At 37.7% G+C, this 16,514-nt stretch overlaps 1 protein-coding gene across 5 annotated transcripts in view; it reads right to left on the bottom strand.

Moving 5' to 3' along the window:
• CDK14 (cyclin dependent kinase 14) overlaps positions 1-16,514 on the bottom strand; it is a 288,398-nt gene that overhangs the window by 225,091 nt on the left and 46,793 nt on the right. Inside the window, exon 1 of one of the 5 annotated variants that reach the window (XM_015853367.2) lies at positions 6,029-6,163. The exons of 3 other annotated variants lie outside the window; for them this stretch is intronic. Coding sequence is in view for 1 of the 2 variants with exons in the window: in XM_015853365.2 (XP_015708851.1) it covers positions 5,769-5,843 (75 nt within the window). In the remaining variant the exon portion in view is untranslated. Of the gene's footprint in view, positions 1-5,768; positions 5,926-6,028; positions 6,164-16,514 lie in introns of those variants that run through there. One more of the 5 variants, XM_015853365.2, reaches the window with a different exon arrangement.

Genomic DNA, 16,514 nt, shown 5'->3' with positions numbered 1-16,514 from the left:
TTATAGTCCGTTGCAAATCAATAGGAATCTCACATACTACCAAAAAAACCTTTACTAAATACATCGCAAAAGATAATCCAAGACTAGAGTAGCAAATTAGTTTGGTTCCTTCTTCCTCCACTCAGGCCAATTCCTTTATAAAAATATGCGCGTATATATATTCATCTCTACATTTTTTTCTTCTTCCCTTTCCTTCCTTCTCTTGCAAAGCCCACCTTCTTACTAACTTTACCAAAAGCTAGATGAAAAACTGGATAATGACTGTTCTTCATTTCAAGTTGCTAGTGCATTTCAAAGTTTCATTCTAGAACTAAGAAATATTTCCTACTCTTAGGTTTTTCATCCCTGAGGTCAACAACCTTACAGCTTAAGAAATGTAGCTTCCCAGGCAAAGCAGTGTCACAAGGAAAGACAATCTCTCCCAGCGATGCCAGATCTGGTCCCTTACATATTATCTTCCAAGCCACTGGATTTGACAAGGTATCCTCTATCATATCAGTATAAAGGTATAGCAAGAAAAAAATCTAAATCGTTGTCATTATTCTGTCACCTGAATACTCCTCAAAGATCTGAAATAACCTGCATTCCAATCTCATCTCCCAGAAGCCTTAGAAAGAGCCATCCATGACCTTTCTACTGATATTTTCTTTTGTGAAAGTTTGAGAGTTCAGATGAGGATGACAAGTCCAGATTCACACGCTATTAAAGGAGGAGAGTTCTGACCTGTGTTTGGATCCAAAACACCTTTTGTTGTTGTTGCTTTCCAGATAAAAGACCTGGTTACAGAATTCTTCCAAACTGGAACAAAAAGTCTTAAAGGAATTTTCCAGCAACTACTGTAAATTTGTCAGACTTTGCAATACCTTGCAAAGCAGTAAGTGCAAGAAAGCATAATGAAACTTGCTTCTCTGGATACAATGCACTATGTTGGGGAAAAAAAAAAAAAGGCAGAATTCCTGAAAATGTCCTACACCTCATAATCCAGGATTTTGTCTGGGGCTCTAATGAATATTGTAACAGTCAAACTTATTCAGCATATGAAGAACACTCAAGGATATCTTCTCTTGCAAAGATGTATAAAGCTTAAATGGAGAGGTTTCAAAGTGAGACAGTGAGAAGAGTTCATTATAAGGACAATGGTAATTTTATGAGAATTCTCTGAACAGCAAAGAGATAATGCTCAATTTTCAAAAAACTAGGTATCTCAACAGAAAAGTGAAAATCACTGCTGCTTCTTTGATGAGTTCAAGGGAAAACGTGTACTGCAGTAGACTTATGAGTGTGCTCAAATCAATTACAGAGAGAAAGCCCTAACAGTACAAAACAATCAAGTCTGCTGCAGTCAGGGGCAATTTGTGCCTCCAAAGCTGGGAGTTCATCTCAAATGACGTGCAACAAACAACAAAATCCAAGCAGTAAATTGGTTTAAAAACTCGCGTCCAGCATTCAAGTAAGAACACCAGTAAGAAGTCCTCTATCTTTACAGCTCAGTAAGTTTCTCACGAAAACACTTCACAAAACTACGACTGACTAATTATTTTGTGAGGTTTTTTTTAGATGGCTGCCTAACAACAGTAAAAACACACTTTGTAATGATACCCTATTTGGTACCCGGTCTACTTGGCCAGAAACAGGTAATTCCTTACCCACCTGCCAGTTACAAGTGGCAATTCCTACACTTTGCCAGGTGGTATCAAAACCAGGCACCCTGGAACTTTCCAAAACAACTCTTCTTTATGACAAAACTATATTTGTATCTGATATTTTATTAACAGAAGATATTTGTTCATAGAGAAAAACTCAATTTACATAGAAATCCAGTAAGATTTCACACACATTCTCTACAGTTTTGAATACTTTTTCTTCACACTTCTATGAAGATTTAATAGTCTGAAAGAGGTTATATTAAAATGTGCTGTGCCTGTAGGAGTAGATTGCATCAGAGATAAATGATGCTGAGCCTTCACAATACACAAACTGACATTATTCTCTTATTTCCAGTTGCTTTATCTCCTCACTGCTCTTTTCGCAACATTTGGTAATTTTCTCTTCAGGTAAGTCATAAACAATTTAATATTAGTAAACATCCTACACGGCAAAACTGAAATATAAATAATGATTTCCTGTATAGAATGATATAAACTGGGTCAAATTCTTGCTGACATGCTCTTTGCAACTAGATTAGACTACTTTTCAATTATATGAAGTCTAGCTTAAGTTTATCATAAATCTTCTTAAGTTACAAGCTACAATGGATCCCATAGTCATTAAGACAGCAAGTTCTACCATAGCAGTAACTATCAAAAATCTTAATAATATATAATGAAAAGTTTTGTAAAACAAAGCAAAAATCCCACCAACGATTTTAAATTAAAAATTTCTGACCAGTGTGCCGTCATAGGACAGTTTAGAACTCATATAGGAAATTCAGAGATGACCCACCTACATAAAAGAATGACACAAAAAGGAGTATAATCTCAATACTTACATCCAATAGAAGGAAAATTCTAAAAGTTATTTTGACATGCTCTGCTTATGCTGTTGATTCAAAAATGTGATAAAATGAGGTAATTCTCTGAATGCAACAACCAACACAGCGATAAATCACTACTTGACCATTTGCTCTTTTCTAAATTGCCAAATCCAGAATAGCCTTATATCAGGGCATGAAGAGGAAGATATACCACAGTCAAACAAGATTTATATAACTATTACTTTTGGAAATGGACAAACTTACATCAAAAGCAAAAAGTAGTCATACAAAGGTATTGATCAAACTATAGAAAAGTAAAAAATTACACAGAAGCTCTTAATTACAGATGAAACTGCTTCTAGTAGAAAACCCAACTTCAATATTGATGATGGGATTTTTGTTTACTTAAAAGAATTCCTTAGGAGTCTTTTCCTTAAATAAGCAACTTTCATGTGAAGGTATGCAAACAGAAAGACAAGAGACACTGAAAGCCATTCTGGAACTACCTGAGGGAACTAGAACTCTGAAAGCACTATATTTAACCTGAAATTCCTGATTCAAGAACTAAAGTATATGGATTTTATATAAATAGAAGGATGTAATTTTAAAATAAATTTTCTTTAGAAAGAGGCTTTAGAGAACTGGTATCATGAAGCCTCTTTCCCTGTTGTTTCAGTTCACATTTGCCAGGATACTCTCCACTTCAAGACACTATGTAAGATATAATTATAAATCTATTGCTACCTGAAACATCCCAAGACCCCAGTGAGAAATAACCCAAGAGAATATGGGTTATGAGAAATAAGTCGTATTTATAGTCAACAAATTTTGCATTGGAAGACCCTCACCTGACCCAGGCTGAGCATTTCCACAAGGTCTGTCCCCTGCAAATTCCTGCTGATCACATAGGTCAGGCCAGGCCAGCACACTGAAAACAGCATGAGTTGAAATGCTCAGCGGTAGCTGGCATTGCACATGGATTTTCCTTAAGAACAAAATGATCTCTTACCTATGACAGCTGGATGCCACCGGAGCTTTGTGACTCATGTTTGTGGCACCCGAGCCAACCACGAGTTGTGATTGACTATGGATTTTTGTACTGCAGTGTAATCACAAATTCTTTTGATAGTACTATCCATTTTCTTGTCTGCAGGGTTTCAGAGAAACAAGACTGGCCTGCCAGAGAAGAGCACCTAACCAAGAGGGAAGTAGCACATAGGTCAGCTCTTTAAATAGCCTGTCTGAACTTACAGGTTTAGAGAAAAACATTAAAAACAGTGTGTTTTTCACAATAAAATAGATTTAAAAACAGTGAGATGATCACTCCTGCTGTAGGACTTCAAGCCACGCTAACATCCTTTGCAAGGAAATATGGTGTTGACAACCGAAACTTCAATATGATCCATAACAACTTTTGAAACTCTTCCTATCTGGAATTATCGAGGATAATACGATGAATATTCTTTCCTTAGATAAATTCTAATCTCCAGATATGATCGTTCTCACTACAAAACTGATTCACCCAGTAAGGTAATAATCTTTATGGAGCATTCAGTCTTACTTGCCTATTGAACTATGCATATTTTACATTTCCCAACTGCATGCATAACTTTTGACCAAGCCTTTCTACGTTATATTTTTTGTCCTAATTAATTTGGGGTCTGTGTTTAACTAAATCTTAGCATTAAAAAATTCCAAAGCGTCACTGATTTCTTAAGATCAGAAAACTAAGATGTGTGAACCCCAGAGACAGTAACACAATGGACAGAGAGGGTGGTTTCAGCATCTGGGGAGAAAATCGGTTTCAGGAAAAAAAGAAAAAAAAAAAAAAGAAAAAAAAGAAAAAAAAAGTTGTTATTAGAAAAAACAGATTTCACGTATATATGTGGATGGAAAAAACATGGCTAAGAAATACTCTAATTGAATATTTTCTTTAAAGAATCTTTAAAGAGCTTCTGGACTTTTACTGCTCATACAAAGTAAAAAGCAAACACAAATGGCTAGTTTACTTCTATGTGTCAACCAATGAGATATGCACTAAAGGTATGCAAATGGTCAGACAGCATAAGCAAAGGAAAACTGGCATTAAAAAATAAATAAATACACACACTGTAAAAACACTTGCAGCTATCGTAACAGAAGCATTTAAGGTTGTTCTTGAACCAGAAAGAAGCATTTCTACTTTTTTCAGGAAAAACTGTGCAAGTTTGTAGACAGTGTGAAACTGCCCACTTCACATCAATTATACTGCAATAGATACAGTATTACATGTTCAAGAGTTGTATTGAAATAAGGAGCACCAGTAAGATAATAATGAAAATTTCAGAAAATAATTAATAGGACTAAATCTTCCCCCTTTAATAGTATTCAGTGACTAGGAAAAAAAAACACTTAATTGGCAAGCACAGAAAAAAAGAAAAAAACCAAAAAACAAAAAACAGGCACTGCTGTCAAACTAGCTATTTGATCCCACTTTGATATACAACTGATTGTTTTTTGGATTGTAATTCACACACTGCACAAAGCATAAACATGCCTGCCTAGAAGTAAAACTCCCCTGCTTTTACCCTTAACCACTAATAGCAAAACACATATTTCATCACTCTACCATTACTACCAGAGTTGGTTTGCTTTAAGTACTAGAACATATGGTGAAATACATTTATTGGATTTCTGTTGAGATTAACCTATGACTTGACTTAACTGTCAGCTACATCAACAAAAATATTTCAAATTATTCCACACAATGGCCACGTTTTAAACTACAAATCATTAGTGCTGCTTTTCCCCTCCTCTCTTTTCCTGAACACGCTGCTTCCTGAAGCTCTCATGCATGTTGAAAAATTCCAGTAAGACCCAAAATGCTACCAACGCACTCCTACATAAGCATTCAAGAAGAATTACTTAAAATGACTCCCTCACTATCTGTTGTATTAAATAAAGACAGCATGTGATAGAAATAATCACAGAGCTTCATAAGGCAAAAAAGATATTCTGACGTCCATGATATAGCCTGTGTTTAGAAGGGATCATTTTAATTTTATCTCCCCACATCAAGCAGATCTGTAACTGATAAAGGCATTCATTCGGATCTAGCAAGATGCACTGACTTGTTAGCAGAGATGAAGAAGTGGCTGATCATGTCCTTCACTCACTCGTCCCAGAGGGCATTCAGCCAAGCATATATCAGAAAAAATTGCCCATACTATCCTCTTAATGCAATAATAAATAAGGCTGCCGGAGAGAGAAATACAAAGCAGTAGCAAGAAAAGCATTGCTTTTAAGCTTCTCCTACCTTTTCCCTGATATTTACAAACCGCAGGCAGCGCTGCCGGGGAGTCTCACCGGGGTGGCTGCCGAGAGGTCTCATGTGGCATCCCCAGCTTCCCACCGCCTTCCTCCGTCTGGATTTTAAGCATTCCAATGAAAACCCACCCTGACATGCACAGAACGCATCCTGCTCAAGTTGGAAGCATGTGATAACTAGGCTTCGGGTTTAAGCAGGAAAGCCCAGCGTTCTCCTAATGCCAGGCATTTAAACAAGCCCCATCTTACCGTTGTGTTGTTGCCTCGATCAGGTTAGATCCACCGGCAACTCTTTGACATGTCTCTGGCAATGTTAGTGTTTGCAGCCAGGCCGGGCTCATTCAGCAACTGAATGAATTCACAACATCTTTCTGCACTAGCAAGCTGAAACGCTACGGCTGTACTACAGCTAGGAAAGGGGGAAATCTAAAGCAGAAAACAAAGAAATCCCTAAAGACAGGGTAATCCCAGTGGAATAAAATATAAAGGGCACAGATGAGCACCAAGCGTACAATATTTCTCTGTCTAAATTTCACCAGCAATACCATGCTCTTTCTAAAAACACTTTTTTTTTTTTTTTTTAGATATATGATGGACTTGCCTGTGGAGTTCCCAGAAAGGCAGACTATCCAGGCTCTGCTGCAGCATTGCAGCCAAAGTAACCATGCATATGCTATCTAGGCAATTTACAGCAGTCTTTTTGAAAAGATATTGATTTACAATGCAGCACTGCCTCAACAGAATGCAGAGCTGCAGCCAAACTAGCTAATGGTGATTTCAGAGGAATTAAGGAAAAAAAACCTCAACATTCAATCAAAAGGATGCAACTAATCATCCCCAATTCAATTATGTCCCAGTCCTGAAGGAAGCCAGCAAGTTCTCAAGTGACAAATGACATTAAAACAATAACCTAAGGACATCTGGAAATAAGAACTGTGAACACCACTGCCCACTTCCATAGGAAAAATAAATATGAAAAAGCATCTAAAATTTATTGAGCCAGAATACAAACTAGAAAGTTAATTCTAACACTGTAACAATGAAATCTAACATTTAATTTATGAACATGCAAACATACAGAGCTGTGAGTAAGCAACAGACACCTGTGCTGTGCTGGGAAGACACGGCTGAGCCCAAGCAAGCCTGGGTGTGGTACAAGGGAAAAGAGGGCAGCAGAACAAACACACAAGGAAGGCTTCTCCAACAGAAAGGCAGCAAATCTTCTCCATCTCCTACTCCTACAGCAGCCCCTACTGGCCTCTGCTTTAGATGGCTCCTGGCTCCCCAGAATCCTCCTGGGGCTTTGGGGGGCACTGGACAGACTGTGCTGGGAAAGGGAACAGCCATATATCTGTATTCAGTGCCAGGAGAAAGAGCTTATCCTGAACAGACAGAAACATCTGCTTCACCCAAGGCATAGGTAGTGTTAAGCACAGACGGACAGCATTTGTACATTACAAAGAGAGGCAATTAAACCAGGAGGCAAAACACAACCCTGGCTCATGACTGGACAGATCCAGTGATTCACCCACCAACTTCAAAAATGTGCCCTTCTGTAGAGTCCCAGTTTGAAGAAAGTACGACATGTCTGAACCCTAAGCCTTTGCTTGGATTCTTCCATAGTTTCTAAAACATGTTTGATTACATCTCATCTCAAAGTTCACAGCTGAGGCAAGCACCAGTGGCTTAAATAAAACTTGAATGACAAAAAATTCTGCAAGATGTTCCCAAAATCCCAAGGTAGAACTTGTTTGTTGCCCTCGTCTGTTTCCCACTCTTTGTCATAGGGGCATATTCCAGAAGACTATTCAGTTTCCTGGGTTGGTTTTTAAGCAGACAAAGGCTTCATTTCACCTGAGAAAAATGTTCCATCCAGGCAAAACTTTTCCTGTCAGGTGTCTCAAATGTCAAGGTCCAAAGAAAACTTGAAAAAGCTTTCAAGATGAAATGATGAAAAAGTATATTCAAAACATTTAGATATCTTACACTATTGACATCAGATTGGTCTGAAAAGGAGAAAAATCAGTCAGAAGGATCCTCAGATAAAAAAACAGAGCTGGTAAGTAAGCAGCTGTGGAGACCAACACGCCCCAGAAGACACATTACACCAAGAACAAAGTGGTAGACAGCATGTGGGGAACTGGAACACAATGCTTTTCATTCCAGAAGCAAGTAAGATTTTGGGCCCAAGGTGTGGAAACTGGAAGCAAGCCAAACAGACTACAAAGTTATAAGGCCTGACTCAAAGAAGCCAAAATCTCCCTTATTATTTTTTCTACATAAAACATTTACATTTATTATATTTCCCTACCATAAACATTCACCTGATAAAAAGAAAGTCTGAAAAATAGAGTCTCTTGTTTGCCTGTAGGAAGCACAGCATTTGTCTTAACAGCTCCAATGAAACTGACAATATCTACATTAGGTGACAACTCCCTCAGGCTCACATAACATCTGAGTTAGGAAGGAATCCCTGAAGCTTGCCTAGTCCAGCCCCTGCTCAGGCAGGACCCCTTGAGCAGGCTACCAAGGATGGGCAGGTTGTTACAGTCAGCTGGTCCACAATGTATACAGGTATCTGAAGTTGTTCCTCCCCAGGTACTGGACTTCGTTCTTCCCTTTGATGAACTGCATGAAATTCCCATCAGTCCACTACTCTGGTCTGTCCAGGACCTTCTGGCTGACAGTAAGACCCTAATACATATCACCCGCTCCCTACAGTTTCGCACCATTGTCAGACAGATTAAGAGTATGCTCTGCCCCTTCATCCAGGTCACTAAGAAAGATGTTGAACCCCATAGTGACCAATGGGACACTCTGCTCTAATTAAACTTCATGCCATTGATTACTACCCACTGTGTTCAGACAGCTTTCAATCTACTTCACTGTCTGCCCATCCAGACCATGATTCATCAGTTTCTCCATCAGTTTTAGAGATTAGAGGAAGCCATATTGAAAGCCACACAGAAGTCTAAGTTAGACAATATCCACTGCTTTCCTCAGCTACCCGGGCATCCATTTCACCAAAAAAAAATTAAGAAGCTAGTCAAGCATGAAGGAACCTTTGGGTTTCTTTCCCCCCAGAATTCAAGCTGACAGTTCTTGATGACTTTCTTGTGCTTCACATGCCTGAAATAATTTTCTAGATTAGCTCCATACAGCTCCTTCCATATAGCTCCTTTCATATAGGAAGCTCCATACTAACATTCAGAAGAACTTTACAGTCAAGGATGACAGAGCACTGGAACAGGTAGCCCAGAGATGTTATAGAGTCTTCTTCTATAGAGATATTTAAGGCATACAGCTGTATACATAACTGTGCAATCTATTGCAGGGTACTTGTTTTATCTGAGGGACTGGACTTGATGATCTCCTGAGGTCCCTTCCAACCCCTGCAATTCTGTGGTTCTACGATTAAGGTATGGCTGACCAGCCTGTAGATCTGCAAGTCCTTCTCCTAGCCATTTTTGAAAATATGGAAAACATTTACTTTTCTTCAGTCCTCACGCATCTCTTCCAGTCAGCACAGTGAATCAGCAAGTATTGAGAGCAGCTTCAGTAGACTCTCTCAGCATGTACAGGTGTAACCCATCAGAACTTCAATATGTCCAGTCTGCTAAAACTTTATTCTCTAAAATAATCCTTTTTCATTGATGGTACATATACCTTGCTTCAGAATTCCTCCTGGTCTCTAATACCTAGAGATTCTCAAAGGTGGATCTTGCTAGTAAATCCTAAAGGCAAAGACAACATTTGGTACCCCAGACTTTTCTATGTCCTGTGTCACAATGATCCCTGTTGCATTCAGCAGGAGACCAAGATTTTCCCTAGTTTTCTTAGTTCCAATCACATACTTAACAAAAGCCCTTTTTGCTGCTTTTGACATCCCTCAACAGAATCAATTTCCGCTGGGCTTTGGCTTTCCTAATTGCATTATTGCATGCTTGGACAATGTCTCTGTATATCACCTAGTTTACCTGCCCTTGCTTCCACTTTCTGTATGTAACCTTCATGTCTGAATTTTGTCAAGAACTCCATGCTTATTCATGCAGGCCTCCTGGCACTTTTGCTTGAATCCCTACTCTCCTTAACCCCCTCCTTCCCATGTGCTAGTACTAATCCCATCCCTGTCTCTACTCCCAACTCCATCTGCTGACTGCGATTGAGCGCAACTTGGCTGTAGTACAAATATATGCTTATTTCTGCTCATGGAACCACAAACTGGATTGGGAAATCTGGCTGGTAGTCAGAGGCAGTCTAGAATTACAAGTGGAATGTCATGCTACTACTTACATCCTAAGACAAACCCCAAGATGTTTGACTGGCATTCAAAAACAACTTCTTATACATACAGAGTCATCTTTTAAGCTTTTCAAGATAACAGATGTACAGTAATCTACAAATTACTATACTTTGACTGTACAGTGTCAAAGCTCTGCAGGTTTAGTTTGCTGACCATCAGTTCATCATTTGTTAATAGTATACAGCACAAAGAATATCCATAGGCACTTCTTTTTTCCTGTGGTCATATTACATATTGTCTAAAATATAACTTACAAATAACGTACTCAGTTTATTACTTTACATCATCCAGAACAGGGCAAAGTATATGGCAAGTCTAACTGTAATACCCCTTCCTCTGCCCCAGGAGGTAATAACCATATGCAACAGATGAGCAAGTATCTTACAGAGAAACTGCATAACCAAGAAAAACCACAGCTCAGCACTCGGCTTTCAATTTTAACAACCACCAACTGAATATACTGAGGAAAGAATAAATGCACTGTTTTATTTGTGAGAGTGATTTGGCAATCTAGCCAGCTAATTTATAAACAACAGAGAGTATTTCACAGAAACTGTTCTTAAAAGATGGTTAATGCATTGTAATCAAAATACTGGAATGGATGAGAATACTCCAGTTCAGTATCCTACTATCACTGGCAATCAAAAAATCTGATATCTTTTCTCAACTGATCTGTTCAGTTTTACTTGAACACTGGAAGTTCAGTACTAACATACAGAAGAACTTATTTATGTTAACAGTCAGAGAGCACTGGAAAAGGTTGCCCAAAGAGGTTGAGGAGTCTCCTTCTATGGGAACATTCAAGACAAATCTGGGCGCCTACCTGTGCAACCTATTATAGGGTACATGCTTTAGTTGGAAACTGGACACAGTGATCTTTTGAGGTCCCTTCCAACCCCTGCAATTCCATGATTGTGTGATATAAAAATAAATAACTAATATTCCTCCTGCAGCCACATTTCATATCTGCTAAAAAAAATTATCTATTGCACATGGGCATAATTCTATCTTGGCTAGTACTGTCTTCATGCCTTCGTAATATACTAAAATTATGCTGTTAAAAAACGCGTCTAATCTGAAAAGTAAATATGGCTATACCACAGCAGGTAAAAAACCTGTATCTTGTTTGCCCAAATTCTTTACCACCAACTTGAAAAATAGTAGTCAAACAACATCGTTCATCTTTAGCATCAATTAATTGTCAAAAGCAGCAACATTCACTGCAGAAATAGATGTACCTTCATTACATTAGTAAAATTCTCCACAGAAACGCACCATTGCTACTAAGAATTATGATGTACGTGTATATGTACAGAACCTCATGTCCATGTGCAAACTCTTAATGTTACTAATTAACAAGTAGAAAGCAAAAGAACTTAGACTATTAAGGAAAACAATTAATCAACAACACAGTCACACATTTTTCAAAAACACCACGAAGAATGAAGAAATAAAAAAAATTCAGACTTGTGCAGATTGTCTAGATGATGAGGATCAGTAAGATAGTTTAATGGAGTAGATATAATTAAACTAACTTATCCACAACACTCAGCCCATAAAACCACATAGCTGACAATTCTCACATTGGTAATGAAAAATAAATTCTAGCTAATCAGAAAGGAGTAGCAAAGTTTCTGTGACAAAATTTTCATGATGAACACTACAGACACAGTTTACCAAGCTTTTCTTTAGGGAGAGTTTTAAATAATTAACAATAGATAGTTTTTTTTTTATATCTGTAAGTATAATCCCCAGGGAAGAATCTCCAAAAACGTTCAATTTTTAAGTCACATTTACTCCTACAGTTGATCTCATACAGAGTTGAAACTCAATGATACCCCATTTCAAAGTCATCTATATGGGATAAGAAAGCTTTCTATAAATGAATTAAGTCTCAGCATAAAAGGACATGTTCACTTTCATCACTTTCTCAAGTTTAAATAAGTCATGCACTGAAACTCTAGGCTCGTTTGAAAGCACTGGGTTTTTAGCTTTCCCTCATTTTCACTTTGAGAAATTCACATGAAAGACTGTTTTGTTGTTGTTTTTTTTCATTTCACCTAGTGTCTTTCCATAACGTGTGATTAAAATAAAAGAGTTTTCCAACAAAAAGCAATAATCTATGTATAAAATGTGGGTTATAGTCGTTATAAAAAGATACCAAGCTGAATCAATCCCAACAATCACATGATGTAGATAAAAAGGTAGAATAAGTCACGTGCATACAGCATCCACTTATCAAAATCTATCTATACTCCATCATTATGCATTGTTCCTTAGAGCCAAACTATCAGTCTTTCAGGCTTTTGCTATCTGCTAAGTTCGCCCTACAATCAAATGGTGGATTCATGCTGTAACAGCAAAACGATCACTTTTAGATGTGTAAAACGGTTGACTCAGCTCTTGTCCTAGAATTAACTACCAACAGACAAGACTGACTTCAACTCACAGAGGTGGTTCAATAACTTCTTTCCCCCCCTCTTACAGGCTTTATGAATGAGGATAATCAACATTATAGGTGAAAAATCCTCTGAGGATCATGGCAAGAAATATTCAACCTATGAATTCAAGTTCCAGACAAAAACACCAATGTCTTCTATGCAAAGGATAGAGGCTATTTACAAGAAAGCATCCTACCACTTGATAGCCTGAAGTGAATCTACACTAAGAAATAACGAAACACTGAAGGCACATTATAATTAAGATGAGGCAGTCAACTACCTAATGTCTCATTTAGAATATTTTCATAAAATCAATCAGGAATTCTGAGAGATTACTATGCAATCTATGCAATATGCATGGAAACGACTTCTATAGGATGTCCAGATAGCTTGATAAGGTGTTCTTGTAGTCTGAATCTTAATCAACTTTAATTTATACTGCATTTACTCAACAAAACAAACAAACAAAAAACTGATGAGTGTTGAGATGAATATAAGTGCTCTATTAAGTAAATATGACTTCTTTAGCATTGAAGGATGATGGAATAATGGAATATCTCCATAAGAGCAAGGACTTTTACAGTAAAGCTGATAAAGCAACAAAATAGAAGGCAAGTGAGAAGTAGATAATCTTTAACTGGGAAGAGAGAACTGAGGAAGGATAACAGTTTTTCTCATCTTCATGACTACGTATTTACCTGAGGTTTATATGCATATAATTCCTATGGAACAACGCTCCAATCTATAGAAAACAAACATACAAACTCCTTACGAGGAAGGACAACTGGTTCACACCCATCTCAGGTATCTTACTAGATTCTACGTATATGATGCAAGTGTTTGCATATAAAACGTATACATAATGCTCCAGTCTGTCTGCACCTCAAGTACTGTGTTCAGTTTGGGGACTCCCACTACAAGAAAGACATACAGACCCTGGAATGTGCCCAGCAAATGGCAGTGAATCTGGTGAAGGGTCTGGAGCACAAGTATCACGTGCATCAGCACACTGGGATTGTTCAGTCCAGAGAAATAAAGGCTAAAGATTTGCTTAGATTCACCATAACACATGCACAGCTGCAGGTAAGTTTAAATATATCATTCTGTAAACATCAGCATAAAATGCTGTTATCACTTTATCATCCAAAGAGCTCGTACTCCAAAATCCTTGAGCAGTTCTTGGCATTTAACTAAACAGATTGCTTAGTATAATGTAGCATTTTTCCATTCCTTTCCCGTACCTTGGTCTACTACCTGGAGGGTTAGTTGTTATTCCTCTCAAAAGGGTATTTTGTTACAATTTATTACAATTGCAATGTCTTATAAGTTCGATGACAGGAAAATAACGGAAAGCATGGTGGCATGCTACAAGACTGAAGGAGGTGCTGACCGAAAGAAAATAAAATTAAATGAAAACTCTGAAGTATCACCTGATAGAGTGACACTCTTGGAGAAGAGTTTCACTTCAGTCACCTATACCACTGTTCTTCATGGATTAAACTAGGACACATAAAGGTGTATTTAAAAAGCCATGTAAAAGCTCTGCCTGACGCAACATTGAGTCAAGTACTCAAAAGAAACAAAACCAAAGCTGCAAGTATGGCACTAATATTTATCTATTCTTCAGTTAAATACAAAGTGTTAGGTTTGACCTATAGAGCCCTTTATAGTTTGGGTAACCACCACCCTGAAGACTGCTTTTCTTGTCCTGTTTTATCTGGTATTTCAGATAACAAGGTTGCATCCACCTGGGCATTCTCACTGAAGAGCACTTGAGCCCGGAACTTGATAAAGCTTTAATGCACATTGAGCAGCTTATCTATTTTTCCAGCACATCATAGGCAAGAAATAGGAAGCACCTGAGGAGGAGTGAAGTCAGAACTGTAGAAGGGTCAAGAGAAAAAAAAAAACAAAAAACTTGTCCTCACACTACAAAAACGATATCTGCAAAATACAGCAACTGGTAGCACAGCTGCAGCATCTTCCACGTTTACAGAGCACTCATTCTCACAGGATTTTCTCCCTAAGCTTTTGTTTTTAACCTCCTCAGACTGCCTCTTTTACCATCTGCAGAGCAGGACCCCACTTACTAGGGCAAATACCCCTAGTATGTTCCTAGGTAGACTCCCCAGAGGCATTCTGCCCTCCCGCTTTCTTCTGAAGCAAGAGAACATGAATTTTCATGTGATGAGAACATAATAGGTACAAAGGTCTGAAATGGATTTATACATGAATTGATTTGTTCCATTCAGCTCAAGAGCATTTCCTTGACTGTTTTCCAGGAAACTGAACTCCATTTCCCTCCTACCAAAATGTACGTACTGTCAAGAAAGTACAAAAAGCCTGAAGGGTTTCAGTACTAAACAGGAGCAAAGTTTCAGGGGAGAGAATAAAAAGATTTTCTGTACTCTTGATTTTATATATTTGGTAATTTCTTGAAGTTCAGCTGAGACAGACAAAGTGATCGTAGTGCTTCAATCTAGCAAATTCAAAAGCAAAAACAAAACAAAACCTTCATCTTAGTTATACTGTATGGGAATGATAACCCTTGATTAATCTACCTACCCTATATCTCTGTTACATCCACCCAAAGACAATCTATCACATAAGGCAAGAAAAAAAAATGAAGGCCTGCAAAAACAGATGGTTATTCTCATAGATCTAATGGGTTAAAGGGTGCGATGCCTTGTTCTGCTTACATCACTACTACAGGATTAACACAACAACATTTCAAGCAAAGTCTATAAAATTGTCAACAACATAATTTTGAGAGAGAGCTGTCTGTAGTATTGGGAGTGAAGCAGGTGGAGTGAGGATACATCTCTCCTAGGGCATGGTTGCCTTGATGCTTGCGCACTTACTACCTTCTTCAAAAATTCAAACAAGACTAAACTTACTTGCAAAGTTCTGTGGTAGAAAAAAATAGTACCACATGTAATTACAGACTGATTTGGAAGAGGAATACTATGAAAGAATTCTTAATGCACCACAAAACTAACGTGAAGCCCCTGAAATCAGTCATTCTTACAATCTAAGAGGTCCCATGATTACCTGCATACTGACAGCACGAAAAATATGGTTCTCAAGCAAAATTATGCAAGAGAGCACAGTCTGTTCAAAACTTGTATGTTAAGAAACCTTGTTTATTAAGTAGGATCACTGACATCCACTTGTTCTGTTGTTCTTCAAATTAGTAAGGGGTGGGGAGCAGAAATCAGGATACAGAAGAGAGGTAAGAGAACAGATTAAGAAAACTGCAATATTAACTGTTAAAATTGAAAACCTAAAAAGGAAACTTGTAGCAAGACACATTACTTGTCATTTTAGTTGTGTGCTCTCAGTCACAATGCATATTTTCTTTCATTAAAATGTAGCTTTATTTTGCCCCGATAACAATATAACTTTTGCAACCATTGTTTTTCCTCATGCACTCTACACTCGCATTCCAATAAAGCATTCCACCTTCAGCCAAATTATGCCTGCCTCATATAGCACCAATGAGGAGTAATATGCTTCCCACATGACATTAGGAATTCTTTACATAGCTTTTATGATGCCACACAAAGAAAAAATAGCCCGACCCACAATAGATGTACATATGAATCTCCTTTATATTGGATAAAATTCTGTTTACAAAACCTTTTATGAGATTTGGAAGGGAAAAAAGTTTTACCATAAAAATCAGTACTGGATGTAATTAAGTAATTAAAAATGTTACATGGAAAAAAAACAAGAGCCGCAACAGTGGAAGCATCAAAACATCAGAGTTATGTTACCCCTAGAATATTTCAAGATAAACTGCAACTCAAAGTTTCACTGAAGAAAGGTTTGAAAACATCAGAAGTTTAAATGCTGCAGAACACCTAAAATTCCTAACAGAAATGGATGTCTTCAAGAGAACGTATGTGCGTGAGATAGTGTAGCATAACATTACAGCTTCTGCCTGACACAATTTTGACAAATATGACTGAAAAAAAATAAATAAATCATA

Source organism: Coturnix japonica, chromosome 2, assembly GCF_001577835.2.
Source record: "Coturnix japonica isolate 7356 chromosome 2, Coturnix japonica 2.1, whole genome shotgun sequence".
NCBI classification, from domain to species: Eukaryota; Metazoa; Chordata; class Aves; order Galliformes; family Phasianidae; genus Coturnix; species Coturnix japonica.
The sequence above is the reverse complement of the archived record's forward strand: the minus strand, read 5'-3'. Positions and strand labels throughout refer to the sequence as shown.